The sequence below is a fragment of the Mauremys mutica genome, chromosome 14, assembly GCF_020497125.1.
Source record: "Mauremys mutica isolate MM-2020 ecotype Southern chromosome 14, ASM2049712v1, whole genome shotgun sequence".
NCBI classification, from domain to species: Eukaryota; Metazoa; Chordata; order Testudines; family Geoemydidae; genus Mauremys; species Mauremys mutica.
Genome location: NC_059085.1, coordinates 22,644,848 through 22,667,959, shown reverse-complemented (window position 1 = coordinate 22,667,959; position 23,112 = coordinate 22,644,848). Strand labels below are relative to the sequence as shown.

At 41.1% G+C, this 23,112-nt stretch overlaps 2 protein-coding genes across 3 annotated transcripts in view; one reads left to right on the top strand and one right to left on the bottom strand.

Moving 5' to 3' along the window:
• Positions 1 to 19,566, top strand: part of LOC123349484 (borealin-2-like) — a 129,340-nt gene extending 109,774 nt beyond the window's left edge. For both annotated transcript variants that reach the window (XM_044987625.1, XR_006573564.1), the window contains one exon: positions 19,011 to 19,566. The gene's annotated coding sequence lies outside the window, so the exon portion shown is untranslated. The remainder of the gene's footprint in view (positions 1 to 19,010) is intronic.
• NETO2 (neuropilin and tolloid like 2) overlaps positions 2,833 to 23,112 on the bottom strand; it is a 52,035-nt gene continuing 31,755 nt past the window's right edge. Inside the window, exons 7-9 of the mRNA XM_044987623.1 lie at positions 21,316 to 21,544; positions 9,237 to 9,350; positions 2,833 to 6,977 (exon numbers count right to left, since the gene is read on the bottom strand). Of these exons, the coding sequence (XP_044843558.1) occupies positions 6,397 to 6,977; positions 9,237 to 9,350; positions 21,316 to 21,544 (924 nt within the window). The 3' untranslated portion in view covers positions 2,833 to 6,396. The remainder of the gene's footprint in view (positions 6,978 to 9,236; positions 9,351 to 21,315; positions 21,545 to 23,112) is intronic.

Genomic DNA, 23,112 nt, shown 5'->3' with positions numbered 1-23,112 from the left:
TTTCTTCTCCCCACAAATCAGTCTTTGAACCATCTTTTCAGGTACTAATCCAGCAGACTGCTATCCAGTAAACTGTTGGCAGCCTCAACATTATGGGATGTATTGAGGGTGTTTAATGAAGTGAGGGAATCTAACATTGATTAAATAGAATTGCATGCTTTACCACCTTCAAAGTAATGTCATTAGATTCAAGGGAGAATTGGCCATCACCTCAGAAAGGACAATATCCAGTGATTATGATTTAATTGTCACCTAGTTTGCATTTAGAATGAAGCATAATCTAGTTTCACACCTCATTTGGATTTAACCTTCTTAGAGGTTCAGACTGGTGGCTGGCGTTGCCAATAGACCTGAAAGAAGGTTCATGTTTTGGATTGTTGTAGTTTCTACAGGTTAGTGCTGTAGAAATTGAATACAAGTGTTTATGTGCAAATTGTCTGCTCTTTCTTTTTGACTTGTTCAGATGAGCCTGGTAGCACAGAACATGGACATAGTATGCTCCTAAAATAAAAAAACACTTGCATTTTTAATGATAAAACTATTTCTCCATAATACAGTTCCAGACATTAACTGCCAAAGAATTGATTCATTTATTCTAATCTTACTATATTCATGTTAGATTAAGGGGGGAGACACTCTTGTCTCAGCTTTCCTTTCTTTAAGAAAGCAAAACATTTTAATAGGAAGTAATCCTGGGAGCTCTGACATCTGTGAGGCTCACCTGCTCTTTATCTGACATCTGGGGTGGAAGGTGATTTTGTGTTCTGAAACCAGAATTTTAGCACAGTGCTTTTAAACACTGACAAACACCTGAAAAGCTGTGGTGCCAATCACATGGTTCAACTGTTGCACCTCCATTCTCCCTCCCCAAATACCTATGTGGGAAGGGTGTACCAGGATGAGGTTTAGGGTCCATGAGTACAGTCCATGACTTTTTAGCATGTATATCTTGATCTGTCTTCAACTCCTACCCCATCCTTCCAGCTCAGATTAATGAGTGGAGATGGGCATAGGGGACTGGTGGTGTGCAGGTGCCCCGGCCTGGCCAGAATAAAGGTACAATCTAATGCTTCCGACTTAAAGCAACCATCAGAACCTGTGTTTGAGTCAGGGGAGTGGAAGTGCAGCGAGCCTGTATGTTGCTCATTATCTTTCTAACTGCTGGCAGCATTGTCAGTCTCAACCATTCACGTCAGGTTCAAAATACAAGAATGGCTTAAAAATTATATTATAAAAATGTTTTTTTTTTAAATTAGCTTTAGGTTTTCAGAGTCTAAGGAGAAGCTGCCTACCTTCAAATTGTACATGAGCATTTAAGATTCAATTTCAACCAGAAAAACATACCAAAAAGGCCCACATTCTTGTGTAACTGCTCCATGGGAGAATATACTAACCCTCTCCTAGCCCTAGAGCGGGGGGAGCTGTCATTCTATCCCTTTCCTCCTCCCTTGTCACGGTCATGTGTCTCTCCCTTTCCCACCTACTCTTCTGCTACACTTAATTCTTCTTCTATGTTCCCCCCCAGTGTCTTGTCCCTAGTTCATCCTCTGTATTCACTGGCCACGTTTTTCCTCTTTTTCCAGTATACTATCCCTGACATTCCTCTTTGCCCCCCCCCTCCCCCCCCGTGTTCTCCTCTGCGTCTTTCTGGCTTGTTGCAGGGTAGAGAGTGAGGCTATTTTCTTTTGACAGCTGCCCCAGCTAGGACACAGCAATTCTAAAGTTCAGGTAAAATCAGAGGATTGATTCTAAAATGTGACCCAGTTGAAGTGGTTTTGAGAAACAAACCTTTTGGGCCAGACTGTGAGATTTGAGGAACTGAGGTCAAGTAACCTGGCCTGTAACAGTAGAGGTGGTAGAGGGAAATTCCATGTGTCTACAATCTAATCTCTTCCAATTGGTGCATGTCTCCAGCCCCTCTGAGTGGGTGTTCTTAGGGGGTGGGGGGGGCAACACTTGCTGCCCCCTTCTCCCTTTGCACCAGAAGTGCCATGCAAAGGGGTTGGAACAGAAAAGAGAATCTGGCCTCATGCATTTATGTACCTACTATACCCGCTCCTAGACACAACCACCTTTACAGTTATGGAAGAGGAGCCAGGAGCAGTAGGTGACTGAGTGTGGGGCAGCTACCAGCCAAGACCCAGTGACTTTTATCTTGCAGTGTGTATGTGCTATGTACCTGTTTGTTTTGTCACAGCACTTTTCTTTCCCTGGTCAGATCTGACCCATAAACAACATGCATTTCTTTGATCCTCCCCCCCCCCCCGTAGAAATGACACCTTGATAATAAAAAGACATACAAAGACAGGAGGTCTTCACTTTGTTTGTCTCCAGGCTTGACTCTATAGGATCAACCAGGCTTATAGAAATTAAGCTGTTTTATCTGCTGTATTTTGGATTATCATCAATGGCTGGATAAGGGAGAACAAGTTGAGAATTCAAAAATGATTATTGTTAGTGCTGATCTATGAAGCAGATGGAAAACGGATTTAGTTAAGCTGATTCTGCAAAATGGAGTGTAGCAAAAGAAACAATGAAAATAGCCTTTCACTTTGATGGCTACACTCATTTCATATTGGAGACAAAATACATAGTGTACTGGAGCCCATTTTTATCAGCATTTATCCTCTACAGGGACAGTTAGGAGGAGAGAAAAGATCATCACAAAAGCAAAAACCTTGCAGATATCACTCTTTGTAGCACACAGCTAGCTCATGAACTGATAAAACAAAATCACATTCAAAGCAGGGACATGATGAAATAGTTTTTTTTTAATAGATAAATGTATGTAGTATTAAGATGTAAATTACTTAACTGCTCCAGTGGGTTACAGTTAGAATAGTCTTAAATGTTTCTCGGTGTAACTTGTGTACATTTGGCTTTGTTAGTGATTGGAACCTTTCACTGGGTGAAAGCAGCAAGCTCTGAGGTGATACATGGATTTGTGTTGAAACCAGGTGAGAGTAAGTGGCTTTGTCTGAATTTTGGCATGAGTATATTTGCATCTGAAAAGCAGAGTTGAAAATAAGGGAGGATCAAAGTTGAATAAAACATTTGCATGAGCTCTTCTGAATTGAAGTCTCTCAATTTCACACTCCTAGTCCCAACTTCATTTTGGCTTTTCAGGCACCAGTGACAAGTACTACTTGGACAGTGTTGGTGGAGCATATAGGCAATAGAGCATGTGATGTTTGCAGCACTTTAGCTAAATAGGAAAGTTGAGTAATCCACCCATGCGCTGATGATTTATTAAGACTCAAAGTGTCTTTTCCCTATGTCACTGCTGATACATAGGTCTTTGCACAGTTAGGAAAGTCACTAACAGATGGATAAGGTAGGATTTTCAGTACATAAAAATGTGAATTTTAGCATGGGTGTTCTTATAAAGAAATTTTTTTATGCAAATCATAGCTCTTCTGTCACTACTTTTTAATTGGGTGTTGCATGTATACTGCTCCTTTGTCCTTAGTACACAGTATGAAGACCATGTTCTTCTTCTTAAGCAAGAAAATGTCATTTTTCTTGTATAAATTAAGATTCTTGTGATCCCTGAAATGCTGCAGCATTTCAGAGTCAATCTCTGTGTCAAATTTGAGTTGACCCTGTGGCACTTTAGTGTCACAATGAATCATAGCTATATACAACTCCAGATACCACCCTGTACCCCTTCCAAGAGTCCTGGATTGTTCCTCTTATATATTTATTAAAAGGTAAAAAATTGTAGGGCCAGTTAACAGTAAGCAGTAAATCATGCAGCAGACAGTAGCATTGTGATGTTTAAGCTATCTCAGTATCAAGGTATAGATTGGGGTGGCCAAAATTGTGGCTCATAGAGCCCCCTGCCCACACCAGCTCCATTTTCCCCCTACCCAAGTCGGGTAGGGGAGAGCTTGGGACCTCTGCCTTGCAGCAGGATGGGGCTTCAGCAGGTGCCTCCTGTGGGCAGAAGGCCCAAGCTCTGGCAGGTGTGCCCTGGTTCTCGAACTTCTGAAGATTGTTGTGTGCAGCTTGGAGGGTCAGTAAGTTTGGCCACCTGTGGAATAGATGGCAGTATTGGCAGTACCACTGCTCAGTTAATGGTGACTTTTTAGTGATAACTGCTCACTGTCTGGGGAAAATGATATCTGGCCAAACTCTGACGCTGTCTACATACATGAAACATGTACTGAGAACAAGTCAAAATATTACAGAAATGAGTGGATAGGAGAAAGGGTGGGAACAGTGCTATGCAATCCTTTAAGTTGTAAGCACCTGAAAGGTTGTGTTTTTTTTATTAAAGCCAAAAAAGACTTATCACTAACTCTAGCTGGTCTAAAATCTTAACCCAAGATGCTGGATTCTCTTTTCAAATAGCTGTTCTCAGCATTCTGATGGATACCCACTTAGCATTTCTCTTTGGGGCCAGTGTTTTGTTTCATGGGAAATGAAATTCAGGCTGAGATAATTACTGTTATTTTCTTAAGACAGCTGAAAATCTTATGGATAACATTTCAATGAATGTCTGCACACTTTCATTTACTGTCCATCTATATTAGGTAAACTAATCCTGATTGCATTGCTTTGATAGAAATGGTATGCGTCAGTCTAACAGATGTTCTGATTCTTGGATTCAGTATCAACTTCATCTTGCTTGTAATAAAGCAAACAGAGAATGAGTGTTCCTAACTTAAACTAAACACCATTGCTATAAGGGGACAGAAATAATAGTTTTGTTTGCCACCATCACATCATACCTGGTCAGGCAACCAGCAATTAAGTCTCATTTGTTTTAATCTTAAAAAGGAAAAAGTCTGTTTTACACACATTCCCAGCAATGGATATGTCCTTGCAGCGCAGAAACCTCCAGTAACAAATAAACTTCATTGCAGTCTGCACAACAACAAAAAACTTATGATAATTTTGTCTTTATGTACATTTAATACAGGCTATGTCCAGTAACTGAGAACTGCAAGGTCACATTTAGTGAAAAAATAACAGTTCCTGTGTAAACAAACAAAAATCCAAATAAATCAGGGAGTAAAAAGGCTACTGTATGTTAAGTATTCTTTACAAGTTACACTGTACACACCAATCACTGACTTGTTGTTTAATGCTGCTAATGGGGACACTGAAAGAGGCTTACTGTACAGGTGTTAAATCTTGATTTAATAAACAGTTTGTATTAGTATCAAATTATATCAAAAGTCTAAAAAAATCCATGAGAATTGTTATTTTACAAATTATCTTGTGCTGTAAAAAAAAAAGGTCTAACCTGCCATTTAAAAAAAAAGTATGAAATATGCATTTTTGCACCATGGACACAAGTGCTAGAAAAATGTGATAGTCTTAAGTGCTAAAAGGCTCATTCAGCTACTTTCAGATTTCTCTTTGTCCTCAACAATTTCATACACCTTAGTTATCACATAGATCTCAAAGTGTAGCATGTAGCAGGCTTAATTGCACAAAAAGTACAGGATGAAGACACCAATTGAGTATGAAGCCTAGATTTCAATGGGTGTGTGTGTGTGTGGGGGGGTGCGCGCTGCATAAGGAATATAGCATTAGGATCACTACAGGAGACAAATATATAAAACAGTCAATGGAGTTTCTTTATGCAAGTAATAGGAAAAAAAACAGAGAGCCAGTGTTGCATGGCTGTAAAACATAGCAGAAATTGGCCCACCCAAAGCTTTTGAAAATCTACATCTTCCTGAAAGACGCCATTGTATAAAGTCTGTGTCTAAAAAGACATACTTGACAATTGGGTTAAATCTTATCCACAAACTGCAAAGGCCATATATTCCCAAAGATACTAAAATAAATATAGCAAAGATAAAATACTGTTAAAAGGCAACAGACCATTTCACATATTTCTCACAGAACACAGAGACTAAGGAGCCAATAATTAAAGGCAGCAATATAAAAACTAGTCAAGATGCAACAGGTGGATGCAACATAACGTGTCTTAATTGGCACTTACCACAGTAACTCTAGCTGCAATTCGATAAATATGATAAGATGTGTCAAAATAGGCGGTGCCTTTAACCACTTTTATTTACTTAAGCTAGTTAAAACTGTTGGTCTGAAAACCAATTATTTAACAAAGGAAAAGAAATAATATGAAAGGGAGGACAGAAAAATTAGTCATTTTCAGATTTAGTTAAAAATATTCTTAATAGTTCCCATGCAAAACCTTCTGTTCTGTTGCTCAACAGAAGTGGCAGCTTGTGGGGGGATGAGAGCAAAGTCCACCACTGCAACAATTATTGGTTACGAAGATCTTTTCTTTAAAAAAAAAAAATTGAATTGGATACAGTAAGCTAAAAAGTGTGTATACCTATACACACTACATATGGTATATTTATATATACAGTGTGCGCGTCAGCCACACATACCAATTTCACCTTTAGCAGGAGATTAAAAGTCAATAGATAATGAGCCTTGTGCAGCATCCTCCCGTCCTCTCACATAAATTTCACAAGGAATCTCCTCCATCACTCTGTCTTCTATGACCTGCTCAGGGCAGTCATGGGCCTGTTTAAATGTGTAACTACTTTTCTTGAAGGTGCTATTAAATGTTTTCATTGGCTGAGGTTGCGCAAAATCATTGCGGAAGGGAAGTTCCATGGAACTGAGGTTGGTCCTGCTTTGTTTTATACTGGAAGCTTGAGAGCCACAGTGATGGTCATGAATACATCTCGAAGCAGTAGAGGAGCGTCTCATTTTCTGATAGTTCTCAAGTTCTTCTGATAAGTCAGCCAAGTCTGTAGAAATTTCTTTATCCCTTAATGAGAACAGTTCATAATGTGGTGGATCAAATACTTCTTGGAAGCCAGTTTTATTAAAAGCAGTTTTGCAGGCCATAACCTTTTTGCGAGGCTGCTTTACTTGCACCAAAATTGAAATTATGAGAAGAACCAAAACTATCCCTGAAGTAATGCCAATGATGGTTCCATGAGTTTTGGTGATTTGTTCAAACAGTCCAGTTTTTTTCTTCTCTGCAAAAAAGAGAAAGGGTTGGCTTTTGAATCTGTCTAAAATGTCTGATCAGAAATAATTCAGTAAAATTTGAGGTTGGACTTAAATCTTTGTATAAAGATAATGAAAAGTGAAAATGACACAGCAGGTCATATGCTGAGGTCATTCATATGGGTACAAATGTCTATTAAGCATTGGCTCCATTAATGGGCACTGCATCCCTGTGAGTGAGAGCAGAATTTGGCCCTGTATGTTTTAAGCATTAGTCCTGACTCAAACAAAACTCCATTGTAACTAGTGAGTTTTGTCTTATACGGGATGAGAAAGGACTGCAGGACTGAGCCCACTGAACAGCGTGCAATTTCAGGCAAGTTTTCTATGCAGAGGAGCATACACTGCTCTCATAAGTGGTGCTATTTTCCCTGAGGTTCACACAAACATTCAAGAGCAGAATATGGCCCATAGTTTTTGGAGAAAGAAGTTACCTTAGAAATGTAATGAACTTATAGATTTGTGGGATTTACCATACTGAATCAGTGCAATGGTTCATCAAATCCAGTACCCTGCCTTCAGCAGTGACAAACGCCTGATACTTCAGAGGCTGGTGGAACCCTCCCCTAATCCAACAAACCTATTTAGTTGGGGTGTGGGTTCCTTCCTGATCCCTGTGGTAACCAGTTTACATTCTGAAAAACTAAAATTTGATTAAACAGCATATAATTACTTTCAGGGCCGGCTCCAGACCCCAGCACGCCAAGTGCGCGCTTGGGGCGGCATTTTGCCAGCAGGGCAGCTCCGGCGGACCTTCCGCAGTCATGCCTGGGGGAGGTCCACCAGAGCCGCGGGACCAGCGGACCTCCCGCAGGCATGATTACGGAGGGTTCGCTGGTCCCACGGCTCGGGTGGACCTCCCACAGGCATGACTGTGGAAGGTCTTCCGGAGCCGCCTGCCGCCCTCCCAGCGCACCCTCTGCAGGCACGTCTGCAAGAGGTCCCCCAGAGCCGCGGGACCAGCAGCACGCCCCCTGCGGCATGCCGCTGTGCTTGGGGCGGCCAAATTCCTAGAGCCGCCCCTGATTACTTTAGCTTGCATAGCTACAAATGCTCATACACAAAAGGCCCAATCCTGCTCCCATTGGTGCCCCTGGCAAAACTCTTATTGATTTGAATGGAAGAAAAACCAGGCTCCAAAATGATCTTGTCCTTTAAAAAACAACAACAATATACAAAAATCCAACTGTACTATTTATCTTGACTTCACTGGATGGCTTTCATGACTAAACTAAACTGTACCTACGTATTGCGTTGCAAGTTATTTAACAGTCCACATCATAAGATCAATTAAAAAAAACAAGTTACTTGATAGCACTTCCTATGAAAGTACACAAGATGGCAGTATTTGATTACAGCAGGTTTCCCACACGTGGAGACAAATTTCTAGCAATCTTTTGCTTTGGAAAAAGTATTTGTTCTGGATGACTAAAAAACGTGTATGAATACAACAGAATATTCATTAGAAAACAGTAAAAATATTTACTTTTTTATTTTTTGGGCTGTGATGCTAGGTATTAAGAATTCTCTTCACATCTAAAGCTAAAATATTGTGGGTAATTTTAGTTCAGCACACAGTAGTTAAATGCTGGGCAAGATGGTATTGCTTTGTTGAAGCATTCTAGGAAAGGTGTATATTTCAGAAAAGCACCTGTAGTTAAGGCAAACCTCGCAGAAAACCATTTTTGATTAGGAATGTGTATAATACTTGCACAGGCAGAGCTTCAGGTGCAGCAAACTTGATTTTTATTATAGAAACTTGGGAGCCACTGATCAGTTTTGTTAACCGTAATAAATAAAACAAAGATGCTGTGACATGATACATTTTAGCTTAGTAACTACATTTATATTATTTTCACACTAACATAAAGGGGCCTCCTTCAAAAATCAAGGATTTTTCCCCGCAAAAGCATCAAGGATTAGGAATAGATGGTAGTGGTACAAATCAGGCAAATACAGAAGCATATACTTAGTAAGCCCAATGTTCTGTGTAAAGTTTAAAATATACTTTGTGAAGGGCATGAGATGTTCAATTATAGGGCAGGTACATTCTTCAACCCTGCTCATAGGCCTCTTGGTTTTAAATTAAAAATTTGGAACATCTCCCTGAGTTTAGAAGAATAGCAGTCTTCAGCACATTTGCAGGAAAAGATGTTTTATGACTTTCTTAAATGAAAGGCTAACTGACAATCCTGGATCACCAAGGTTATGCTTTGCACTATATTCACCTTTGCAATGATTTTCATCCCAAGGGTATGCACAGTTTTGAATGCCATTGCAGACCAAAGAATTATTGATGCACATGTTGCTATGGCAAAAGTAAGTGCTGCCTGAACATGGAGCTGCAGGAGAGAAGAAAAAACAAGTTAAGAGCTCAGAGTGCACAAAGTCTGGGAAGAAACCTTATTTCTCAATATGCATATTCATTCTTTCACTGACTGATCTAAGATTTCACATTAAATGAGTTTTCCCCACATATCCCTTATTAAATAGCTTAGTATATGCCCATTTGGGGTTGCTTCTGGATGCACAACAGATACTATGAACAAAACAGTACTGATCAAACTGGTTAGCAATAAGAGCCATACACTGGTTGGCCACTCAATGCACATGATGGAAAAAGCTTCTATAGTCTTAAATGCCTGTCTTATAGCATTATATTGCATTCTGAATTGCTTTTTGATTATTTAGATTGCAGTAGTGCCCAAAATGTGCTATATCCTTTCCAAACTCACAAGAAGTCAGTTTGTTCCCTGATAGGGTGACCAGACAGCAAGTGTGAAAAATCCTGACAGGTGGTGGAGGGTAATAGGAGCTTATATAAGACAGACCCAAAAATCGGGACTGTCCCTATAAAATCCAGACATCTGGTCACCCTATTCCCTGAGGACTATACTTCCTACCTGTACAGAATACCGTAGGTGCATCATGCCTTACAGATGAATGAGACATGCCAAATTCCTGCTCTGAAACATGAAAAATCAAAGGGAGACGCTGTGTAGGTCTGAGGCAGCTGAAGTTCCTCCCCTTCCTTCCAGCACTTCCAGAACCTGGGCTGTTAAGTGAAGGTCAAATTCCAGTTCCTGCAGACTGGGAGGGAATGAGTTCCCCACTCGAGGTCCCTTTCCTAAGAACTCTCTTCTCTCGCCTCAGGAATTCAAATTTTGGCATTTTCAAACAGAACATCCCTGCTGCTACCAGCCATTGAGACAGTCCATATGAAGCGAGATGTCGCTTGGCCTCAAGCCCTGTCGGGCTTTGTAGATTAAATGAATAGAATCCAAAAGCAACTGGGAAGCTAGTACAAAAAAAATACATTAAAGTGGAGATCCATTGGTGGTAATAATAAATAGTAGCTTTCAGCACTTCTATAGTGCCTTCCCTCTGATGATCTCAAAGTGCTTTATAAACATTTAGAACTGCCTGTGAGGTAGGCACCAGTAGTGTAAACACTAACAAACTTGCCACCTGTGACTTGGTTATTGCTATACTGTATAGTGGTCATTTGGACCTTCATGATGAAAGGAACTCCTGCGCATGAATGGGCCCTTTTTATTAGAGATAAGAGAGGGTCCAAGGGAGACCAGCCTTTAGCTGGCAGCTGTTTATAAGAAATTTGAAGAAATAAAATAACTACACATTCTCTCTAAAGAGGATTTTAAATTTCTATCATATTTCATGCCCTTGACATTAGAACAGTGTCAAAGCATCCATTTTCAGTATATATACCATATTCTTTCTGCTTTAGGACATTGCTTTTGATATTCTACCCAATATACGGTTTGTGTGTTCCATTTTTCTACATCAATAATGTAGTATTTACATGCTAGAGATTTCTGTATTGCTCGAAGTCAGTTACATGTCAGCATTGATTTTAATGTAAGGACAGTGGTGTACAGCTCAGAAGTTTAATTCTGTCCAGGAGAAGGTAGTGGCCTGTCTTGCTCACGTGCCCGTTTATTACATATTTCCCAGATGATAACTCATGCTTGAGCATCTGGGGTTCACAAATGCAAAGTTGAATCCAAGGGGTGAGTGATGGAGAGGATGGCAAGTGGGAAAAGGATAGAGTTCTACCACATCTTCCCCTTAGTTAAACCCCTGGGCCCTAATTGCTTCAGTTAGAGTTTTGCCTGCAGAATTAATGGAGGTTTTAAGCCTATATTTCTTACCTCTCTAAATTTGCCTTCCTTAAAACTAATGTCTTTGTGCTGCTTCTTCATGTGACCTCATTTCTTACTGTGCTGAATTCCACAGGCTCATGCGCAGGGCTTCTGAGCTTTATTTTCATGTTATCAATCAGTTCCTCTATATTGGAAAGAAATAGATCCATAGAGGATCCTGGTTGTAGTCTCAACTCTTTGAATCATAAAGCTTTTGTCATACGTAATTTAGGAACTTCTCAGAAGATGCACGTTACCCAATTTTTAGCTTAGTAATTAATATTTCTAAATATCAATTGTTTTACACACCTTCCTTGAGTGGGTGTTGCAAAAATTTAAATACTTGGAAAGTTCTTTGAGATCCTTTGAAGAACAGTGCTTTATAGCATTATTAATTCATGGGAAGTTGTCGAGAAGAAGAGGCACTGTATGAATTAACAATGAGAGGCTTGAGGAAGGGAATATTTGAGGCATTGCCTTTTCAAAGCAACTTACACTTATCCATTTAATTTCTTTTTACTATTGAGTTTGAATGTGTAGTGATTTTGAGCTAGATATGCAAAAGAGCTGAGCACCCAACAGTTAAGCATCCAAATAAGTGACTGAATTTTCCAGAAAGCTTTGCTCCCGTTTAAGTGCATAAATAAGGGCCAGTTTGTTCTCAGTGGGAGATGCTGGATCCTGAGCTCTCTTGAAAATCTGGCCCTTCATTTATTTTAAGTGCCAATAGTTAAGAATAAGATCCCAAGGTTTTTGCCTGCTCAACCTCTGGCTGCTTAACTACAGTAGAACCTCAGACTTATGAACACCAGAGTTACGAACTGACCAGTCAACCACACACCTCATTTGGAACCGGAAGTACACAATCAGGCAGCAGCAGAGACCCCCTTTCCCCACCCAGAAAAACCAGTACAGTACTGTGTTAAAATGTAAGCTACTAAAAAAAATAAAGGGAAAGTTTAAAAAAAAATTGGTAAGGAAAGGAAACTGTTTCCATGCTTGTTTCATTTAAATTAAGACTGTTAAAAGCAGCATTTTTGTTCTGAAAAGTTAAGTTTCAAAGCTGTCTTAAGTCAATTTTCAGCTGTATGAAGTCAATGTAAACTTTTGAAAGAACAACCTCCATTCCCAAGGTGTTTAACTCTGAGGTTCTACTGTACTTAACTATCAGAGGGGAAGCCGTGTTAGTCTGGTTCTGTAGAAGCAGCAAAGAATCCTGTGGCACCTTATAGACTAACAGACGTTTTGCAGCATGAGCTTTCGTGGGTGAATACCCACTTCTTCAGATGCAAGTGGTGGAAATTTCCTGGGGCAGGTATATATAAGCAAGCAAGAAGCAAGCTAGAGATAACGAGGTTAGATCAATCAGGGTGGATGAGGCCCTGTTCTAGCAGTTGAGGTGTGAAAACCAAGGGAGGAGAAACTGGTTCTGTAATTGGCAAGCCATTCACAGTCTTTGTTTAGTCCTGAGCTGATGGTGTCAAATTTGCAGATGAACTGGAGCTCAGCAGTTTCTCTTTGAAGTCTGGTCCTAAAGTTTTTTTGCTGTAGGATGGCCACCTTAAGATCTGCTATAGTGTGGCCAGGGAGGTTGAAGTGTTCTCCTACAGGTTTTTGTATATTGCCATTCCTAATGTCTGATTTGTGTCCATTTATCCTTTTCCTTAGAGACTGTCCAGTTTGGCCGATGTACATAGCAGAGGGGCATTGCTGGCATATGATGGCATATATTACATTGGTGGAAGTGCAGGTGAATGAACCGGTGATGTTGTGGCTGATCTGGTTTGGTCCTGTGATGGTGTTGCTGGTGTAGATATGTGGGCAGAGTTGGCATCGAGGTTTGTTGCATGGATTGGTTCCTGAGCTAGAGTTACTATGGTGCGGTGTGCAGTTGCTGGTGAGAATATGCTTCAGGTTGGCAGGTTGTCTGTGGGCGAGAACTGGTCTGCCACCCAAGGCTTGTGAAAGTGTGGGATCATTGTCCAGGATGGGTTGTAGATCCCTGATGATGCGTTGTAGGGGTTTTAGCTGGGGACTGTATGTGATGGCCAGTGGAGTCCTGTTGGTTTCTTTCTTGGGTTTGTCTTCCAGTAGGAGGCTTCTGGGTACACGTCTGGCTCTGTTGATCTGTTTCCTTATTTCCTCGTGTGGGTACTGTAGTCTTGAGAATGCTTGGTGGAGATTTTCTAGGTGTTGGTCTCTGTCTGCGGGGTTAGAGCAGATACGGTTGTACCTCAGTGCTTGGCTGTAGACAATGGATCTTGTGGTGTGTCCGGGATGGAAGCTGGAGGCATGAAGGTAGGCATAGCGGTCGGTAGGTTTTCGGTATAGGGTGGTGTTGATGTGACCATCACTTATTTGCACCGTGGTGTCTAGGAAGTGGACCTCCCGTGTAGATTGGTCCAGGCTGAGGTTGATGGAGGGGTGGAAGCTGTTGAAATCGTGGTGGAATTTTTCCAGAGTCTCCTTCCCATGGGTCCAGATGATGAAGATGTCATCGATGTAGCGTAGGTAGAGAAGGGGCGTGAGTGGACGGGAGCTGAGGAAGCGTTGTTCCAGGTCGGCCATAAAAATATTGGCATATTGTGGGGCCATACGGGTGCCCATAGCGGTGCCACTGATCTGGAGATATATATTGTCAGCAAATTTGAAATAGTTGTGTGTGAGGATAAAGCCACAGAGCTCAGCAACCAGGTGTGCTGTGGCATCATCAGGGATACTGTTCCTGACAGCTTGTATTCCATCAGTATGCGGGATGTTTGTGTAGAGAGCCTCTACATCCATGGTGGCCAGGATGGTGTTTTCTGGAAGGTCACCAATGCATTGTAGTTTCCTCAGGAAATCAGTGGTGTCACGGAGATAGCTGGGAGTGCTGGTAGCATAGGGTCTGAGTAGAGAGTCTACATATCCAGACAGTCCTTCAGTGAGAGTTCCAATGCCCGAGATGATGGGGCGTCCAGGATTTCCGGGTTTGTGGATCTTGGGTAGTAGATAGAATAACCCTGGTCGGGGCTCTAAGGGTATGTTGATTAGTTCTGGTGTTAGTGTAGGGAGTGTCCTGAGTAGATGGTGCAGTTTCTTAGTGTATTCCTCAGTGGGATCTGAGGGAAGTAGCCTGTAAAATTTAGTATTGGAGAGTTGTCTGGCGGCCTCCTTTTGGTAGTCAGACCTGTTCATGATGACAACAGCACCTCCTTTATCAGCCTCTTTGATTATAATGTCAGGATGGTTTCTGAGGCTGTGGATGGCATTGCGTTCTGCACGACTTAGGTTGTGAGGCAAGCGATGTTGTTTTTCCACAATTTCTGCCTGTGCATGTCGGCGGAAGCATTCAATGTATAGGTCCAGACTGTCATTTCGACCCTCAGGAGGAGTCCATGTGGAGTTCTTCTTCTTGTGCTGTTGGTGGGAGGGTAACTGTGTATCCGTGCGCTGTTCAGTGTTGTCCTGAAAGAATTCTTTGAGTCGGAGACGGCGAAAGTAGGCTTCCAGATCACCGCAGAACTGTATCATGTTGGTGGGGGTGGCAGGGCAGAAAGAGAGTCCCCGAGATAGGACAGACGTTTCTTCTGGGCTGAGTGTGTGGTTGGATAGATTGACGATATTGCTGGGTGGGTTAGGGGTACCACGGTTGTGGCCCCATGTGGCAGGTAGGAGTTTAGACAGCTTACAGTCCTTTTTCCTTTGTAGAGAGGTGAAGTGAGTAATGTAGATCTCCTGTCTTATTTTAGTGAAGTCCGTGTACTTAACTAGTTGCTCCTTCATTGGAAAGAGAACCTGTTCTCATGCTAGTGTCCAAGTCACAACCTTACATGCCCTTCATCCGGAATGACAAAGAGGATAAAACTCATGCAGCTATAGTACTTATGAATATGAAACTGGATCAGCTACTTTTCTGGTTGGAAACATGGAGGTTAGACTGGATAGCACAAAGCACTGAATAGCGCAAACAGAAAAAGACCTTAAGTGATTCAGAGTGAAAAATGGGTGCGTATCCAACATTTCAAATAGCATAAATAAAAAATCTGCCAATTAGAGTGGAAATATTGGCGATCCAGATCAAAGCTAACACTAAGCTTCTTGGACTGAGAGCACATGTGGACGGAAGAACTGACTAGATTTTTTTTAAATTTAGAAAAGATATAAAATTGATCGCCTACTCGTGGAAGATGTAATTTCTGGAACACCAAAGAAACAGAGTAGTTGTTGGATAGACTGAATGCTTTTTGAGGGAAGAATAACTATGGGACATAGCATCAGACCAGATTTTGATGAAAACTGAACTTCTGTAATACTTTCTCTCAGCCATGTCGTTTTGAGGTTCACTGTAAGGTCTAAAATATACCTGGATGATGAATTTTAAACGAACATTCTTTCCTTTTTCCATCCCTAATTTTTTTTTTAAAAGCATTTTGGTTTTGAAATATTTACATTACCTAGAACTGAGTGTTTGAGTCCTGGCAAAAGAAACTAAGCTCTTTATTCTTCCAAGGAAGATCAGCTGAGTACCATGCAGTTTACTGCAAATGGAGAAGAGGGAGAGTCTTTTGAATGAGAATTTAAAAACTGAGGTTGACATTGAAGACCTTGGTGTTTTCCTCAACAGTAGAGATTGGCCCTAATATACTTAGCCAAAATTTCTGGAGACTCTGCTAATAATATTGGGCAACTAAGAGTCTGGTTTATCCCCCAAGTCCTGGACATCCTGTAAATGAAATTGATTTTTCATGACATGTTCAGTTTTCAAGTAGCTATGAATCAACTAGGAGCCCTAGGTCTAGCTCAGTGGTTCTCAAACTTCTGTATTGGTGACCCCTTTCACACAGCAAGCCACTGAGTGCAAACCCCACCCCCCCAATAAATTAAAAACATTTAAATATTTACCACCATTATAAATGCTGGAGGTGAAGCCTGACAGCCCTGCTTCAGCGACCTCCCACGTACTAACCTCACAACCCCCGGGGGGTCATGACTCAGTTTGAGAACCCATGGTCTAGCTATAATACAACATCATCATAACAACACCTGGCTTTTACAGAGCATTTTTATCTGAAGATCTTAAAGGGCTTTACGAAGGAGGTTAGTATCATCTCCATGTACACGGAGCATTAATACTTGGTACAATGGTACATTGATTCTTGTGTCAGAATGTTGTCTATTGTAGATAACCAACACATAGCTAAATGCTATTCAGTGTTCATCTATCTTCAGATAGTTTAACTGTGCTTTACTAAAAGAGGATGATGTGTCTCTGTATAGTTGCTTGTGCGCTGAATATTCTGCTAAAAAATGCCTCCTGTTTCTTTCACAAACTTAGGCCCAGATGGTGCTATTTAGTGACTGGGGTGGTATATAGCCATCCCACTTCTTGGGGAACTAAAAGAATTATGCCCCAGAAAGCACAGTCTCTCCCTTAGCTACCTGATGTTCTGGGGAGTTTTTCTGCACCCACCCAGCTTCGTGGACTGGTATGGAGAAGGAGCTAGGGTTTGACCTCTCCTTTTGGAATGGAAGAGGCAACAGAGAAGGTCTAATCTCACATCTGCCTGGATGGAACACATGGGGTGTACTCCCCCACCCGCCAATCACTTATATTTGGAAACTTATTAAGAAGGGCAAGGAAGGGGGCAGGGATTAGAAGGCTCCTTGCAACCTCTTTTTGCTGCACAAGGGGCAAGGACCAACTGGCCCCATCAATATAATACTTGACTATTAGAAGCAAGAACATATGTGATACTGCTAGTGCTGCCACCTATTCAGGTTGCTCAGCATTTCCCACTATAGGGCTCTGTTTTCAGTAGCATGTAACTGTGCAAAACCCAACCATCTGAGCTGAAATTTTCCATGCTGGGTGTCTGCCTCAAGCTGAATTTTTTGAAATGTCAGCCAAAATGGTTCAGCTGTTTCCAAGAAGACGACTAAGTAAAAAAATATAGTTTGTTCGTTAAATTTTTTTTTTCTTTGAAATGCTCCAGCATTCAAATACTTTGGAACAGGGTCTTGAAGTTTTTTGGTGGTGGCCTTGTGGCAGTGATGTGACTTTTGCAATCCCTGTGAAAATCTGCCCAAATCTGGCAAGTCTTTGAAAAACAAAAAGAACAAACCCAGTTTGTACATGCTCAGTAGAGACTTAAATTGTTAGCAGCTGAAGTTTCTAACTGTTCTGTCCCTATTGAGCATGCTCCCAGCGGCTGATTGGACTGCATATGCACCATCCCCACAAGAATGACTGAGGATGCTTCAGTCCAAGGCTATAGGGGTAAAAAGCTGGACTTTCCTGGTAATCGCTGATCTAGGCACTGAGAGCAGAGAGCCATAAGAATACTCCTACAGAAAACTACATTGAAGAATGTTATTCAGGTTGCAAAAGCAAACACTCAAAAGGTAGGAAATGCCAGATTTAAGGTTTCCTGCACACAATGCAGTCTTTCATTAGGGGGAGGGATAGCTCAGTGGTTTGAGCATTGGCCTGCCGAACCCAGGGTTGTGAGTTCAATCCTTGAGGGGGACACTTAGAGATCTGGGGCAAAAATCAGTATTTGGTCCTGCTAATGAAGGCAGGGGGCTGGACTCAATGACCTTTCAAGACCCCTTCCAATTCTAGAAGATGGGAGATATCCTATCACCTACTCTTTTTTCCACAGGACCCCTGCTCTGGGGTTGAGTCAGGGTTATGTTAAAGCTTTTTTTCTGTAGGACTCTCTTTCTCAGTTCAAGAAGTTGGAATGTACATAGTGAATGAGAGGGAATTGCTGGAAAAGAAAGGAGGGTGTTATGGTTAAGGCAACTGAATGCCACGCTGGTGGACTGTGATTTGATCCCTGTCACAAAGTTCCTATGTGATGCTGTGCATGCCAGGTAAGCCAGAATTGTTCAGGGGGTGGGGGTGTCCCTGATTAAGAATTCCTCATTTTCTGGATGCCCCACTTGGGACCCTGGGGCTTGATTTACAGAAGTGGGGCTCATTTACAACTGCAACTGAAGTCAATGGGAATTGTGGTTGAATACAAAGTGCTTAGTACTCTGGTCCTAGGCATTTCACATTAGGCATCCAGACTTAGTGGATACTTTTGACCTTAATCTCTTATTACCTCAGCTCCCAATCTGTAAAACGTGAATCATGTTATACCTTCACTTCACAGAGGTGTTATGAAGATAAATATTTGAAGTACTCAGACACTAGAGTGGGTGACTACCATGGAAGAGTCCATGAGGAAATAAACAACACTAATAAGGCTTAGGGCCACACATTGAGGAGAACACAATATTGAAATACAATCATTAAGTGAGCACCATCCATTCAGTGCACTGAATAAGTCAGGGCACCTATGGGGAAAAATAGTATGTGATCACTTTAACACATGCACAAGGCTAAATTAAGGTTTCACAAGCAGCCTTATTTCCTTATTTTTGAGTGCTTGACTTTGCAAACTTAACTACCTATATTAAAAGAACCTTATTATGTTCAAATATTGTATCAGGGAAAAACCAAAACACATTCTTTGTCCCCTTTAGCTGAATTACGCTATTTCAGTCACATCTGCAGTCTGCACTGGGTAGGCATGAACTGAATGTGTCATGCAGAATTAGTTCATTGATGTAAACCTCTTCAGAAATATTGATTGTTTTCAGGGATGGATTCATACAATTACAAATCAGTAGCAAGGTAGAGGGAAAAAGTGCTTAATGATCTGAAAAAAGAATAAGCACATAATTTCACTATTCTGAGCACTGAAGTTTGCTTATAACAAGGATATTTTAATATACATGAAATGCTCTGTTTCATTTGCTTTTTTTTTCTCCTTTAAATCAGTTCATTATCTTTCTCTTTTTCTGTAGGTATCAAACCTGAAGCTGGGAGATAGGCAAGAACTATACATATCTTTACAGACTTGCTTTTGGCAATGATTTTTTGATTAGGTATCTGCTTTTTCAAAGAAAGGAATCTATCTTTATACCTGTTCATCACTTCAGCTTGTTGGAGAAGCAAGAATGGGAAAAAATATCAATATTTATAATATGAACTGATCGTTTGACCTGTCGAAACGAATCTTTTAAATTCAAAGCTAGAGCCTAGGCTCACCAGAGCCACCCTTATTATTCATCCTTGTAGCTGAGGAAGAAGTGAACTGAAGCAAGCACAACAGCTTTTGTAATTTTGGTTAGCAACCAGTATCTAAAAGTGGTAGTTACAGAAAAGGAATGTTGAAGAGTGAAAAGCGTATTAAACCCTAGACACGTTTCTGGAATATCTGCACTTGTTTCTTAATGTCATATCCATAAAGTAGCAATATCATATTCCTCTTAAAAATCACCATCACAACAGAAGGATTATTTCATGGCAAGTACATTTTTATCTGAGTGTATATCTTGAACTCTGTTTTATGAAACAATAAAATACACTATAAAACAGATAATTTGGACTTTTTTTTCTTTTTTAAAGTCCAACCCTGCAAGGTGTTGAGCAGTATCACTTCCAGGATGAGGCAAAGAAACAGCAGCACTGCCAATGAGTTTTGCTCTCTTTACAACCAAACCTGTACAGTATCTATTTTTCAGGTCACATTCATTGGAAACTTAACGTTAAGAAAAGCGCAAGAATGATTGTACTAGAGTCAGATGGCAGGTATGCAATAAGCAAACTCTGTGCTAGGTTTCCTCTACTGCTCTTCCAACATACCTCATGCCTGCTCTCCAGTTCCGGCCTCTCTTGTAGTGAGCCTGCCAACTGTTTCAAATTATCTGGTGTGGTATGGATGTGCATCCACATGGGAATAGATTGAGGCTATGAAACGCAGCCAGATTAGGGGTAAAGTATGCAGAATAAGGGGTAATATATTAACCTACTTTTAAATGTAGTCCCACCTAAAACACCTTAAATCATAAGCCTTGTGAGCATCATCATTAAACCTTTTCTATGCAATCCATACAGAATGTCAGAACAGCATTCACAGTCCTGGTCTTAACCTATGGAGTTGTCAAGGTTCCTCCCCCACTCTGAACTTTAGGGTACAGATGTGGGGACCTGCATGGACCCTTCTAAGCTTAATTCCTAGCTTAGATCTGGTATCGCTGCCACCAGCCAGAAATCAGTGTCTGGCACACTTTGTCCCCCCAAAACCTTCCCTGGGGAACACAGATCCAAACCCCTTGGATCTTAAAACAAGGAGAAATTAACCATTCCCCCCCTCCTTTCCCCCCCACCAACTCCTGGTGAGTTCAGACCCAATTCCCTGGATCTTAAAACCAAGAAAAATCAGGTTCTTAAAAAGAAAACTTTTAATTAAAGAAAAAGAAAGGTAAAAGTCATCTCTGTAAAATCAGGATGGAAAATGCTTACAGGGTACTTAGATTCATATAGTCCAGAGGAAACCCCCTCTAGCCTCAGGTTCAAAGTTACAGCAAACAGAGGTAAAAATCCTTCCAGCAAAAAGAAACATTTACAGGTTCAGAAGACAAACATAAGACTAACACGCCTTGCCTGTGCTACTTACAAGTTTGAAACATGAAAGACTGATTGATTCAGACTGATTTGGAGAGCCTGGATTGATGTCCCGTCCCTCTCAGTCCTGAGAGCGAACAACCCAAAACAAAGAGCACAAACAAAAGACTTCCCTCCACCCAGATTTGAAAGTATCTTGTCCCCCTATTGGTCCTCTGGTCAGGTGTGAGCCAGGTTTACTGAGCTTCTTAACCCTTTACAGGTAAAAGAGACATTAACCCTTATCTGTTTATGACAGGAGTCCTTAACAGATTGGGACCTAACTCACTCAAAAGCTGCCTCCCCATCCAAGAGAACTTTGCTCCACAGGCAACACAGCAGGGGGAATCTAGATTTAAATCATCAGATGCTGGGGAAGAGCAGGACCCTGGCTATGGAATGCCTTGCAAGAAAAGGCTTAGCATCTGAGCCTGGCTATTACTTGGTTCAAATGTAAGGCAGCCCTTTGAGAGAATCTTCCCCCAAGAACAGTACCCATGAACAATAATAAAGCGAGTACTTTGTTTCCCTCTGAATAGGGGTGTGTGAATTGAGAAACAACATTTTTTGTTATGCCTAGTGCTCATATAACACAAAGCTGATGCTTTTTCTTAAATACATTCAGCGCTTGGCTACTAAGAACATAACTGAGAATGTACTTACGATCGACAAATGAAGTGAACAGCATTCTGAATCTGCTGAGTCTGCTACCCTCATCTGCCCACATCCGTACCACTCCTGTTCCAGTCTGCAGCATCACATCATTTGCTACTGTGCTGCAAAACTTTGCTTTCAGGTTTTCAATGGAACTGCTTCCATCATACACAGCTACGAAGTTTCTCTTGCATTCGTTTGAGTGCTCCATTTGGTAATCCAGGAATCTCAAATAAATCTGTTTAAAACAAAACCCCACAACCTCTAAGAAAAGTAAAACAGAATGCCTTAGTAATAAAACAGGACAGTTTTTTTCTCTTCACCTCCTAGTGGACCCTGATTGCAGTATTCTGTCCTCCTTATATAGGTACGGAACTCCCAGTTCACAAACTCTTGTGTTGTATGCTTACCGTTTCATAACCAGTGATTCCCTCACAAAATGACATTATGGATTATTATTTGCAATTACTTTTACCCTAAGTATCAATAAATGACAAGAACTTTCCAATGAAAACTGACTAACTTGTTTTCTCTCCATAAGCTTACAAGAAAAGCAAAGCTCGTAATACAAAATGGTGCAGGCTGAAGAGAGCTGCTCTCAAGCACATTCTAGAACAGATGTAAGGAATATACAGGAAGAATGCAAGGATTTATTTTTCAGGATTTTGGGAAAAGCCTTTTCCTGTAGAGGGTTTCTGAACTTTAGAAAGACGGATTTCAAAAAAGCAACCAGAGAAATCTATTTGAGTCCTAAAGTCAAACATAAGGAAACAAGTCCTTTAACTCTGCATGGAGGCTATTAAATGAATCAGTCACAGAAGACGCATACAACCTAGATAGAAGCAGGAATGCAAAAACCAAACAATTTGAGCTAAAGGGTAAGATTCAAGAGGTTATGTGAGTCAAACTGGTATCCCTCAGAGGCTGGAAATCCTGCCCAAACAAAGACAAGAGTGAGGACCATATATTACAGCAGACCATACATAATAAGGAATTTAGGAAAACTAAAGGTGGAATTTGAAATGCAAATAGACAAATTTAAACTATTTGCCTTCAGATGCATCTGCAGCAGAAACCTGTGAGACTTAGTAGATTTGCTGAACTTGCAAGGAATAAAGGGAACAACTAAGGAGGTTTCTGGGCATGTGCTAACTTCTACTTGATGCAGGGTTAGAAATAAAGCTGCTCATATGGGCAAGCTATTCCAGAACTGCCCACATCAGAATGACAATACTGGGAGGTGGGTGGTGGAATTTCAAAGGAAATTAAGGGACTAGTAAAAGTCAGTGGGACTTGTGCTCCTTAATTATTTAGAGCTTTTAAAAACTTCATCCTTATACCATACTAAGCACTTACCTGCAGAGACCTAGTGAGCAGCAAACCAGGGTATGAATGTACAGGACACTAGCTTGCCACGCACTAAGTTGTTGTAGACTGGGCCACTGGGCACTAAAAGTTCTGTACCATGCTTTCACACACTGCTGTGTCAAACAAAGTGCACTACAAAATTTTTAGGGTATGTCTACACTACAATAAAGCACCAGCGGCTGGCCTGTGTCTGCTGACTTGGGTTTGGAGCTATAAAATAGCAATGCAGATGTCCAGGCTTGGGCTGCAGCCTGGGCTCTGCTATCTACACCGCAATTTTATAGCCCTACAACCTGAGTCAGCTGACACAGGCCAGCTGCAGATGTCTTATTGCAGTGCACTAGGGTATGTCTACACAGTAGCAAGGCCCACAGGCTACTTAATGAGTGGTCCATATTCCCCCTAGCACCATTAGTACCCCCAAGCCATTGCACCTCC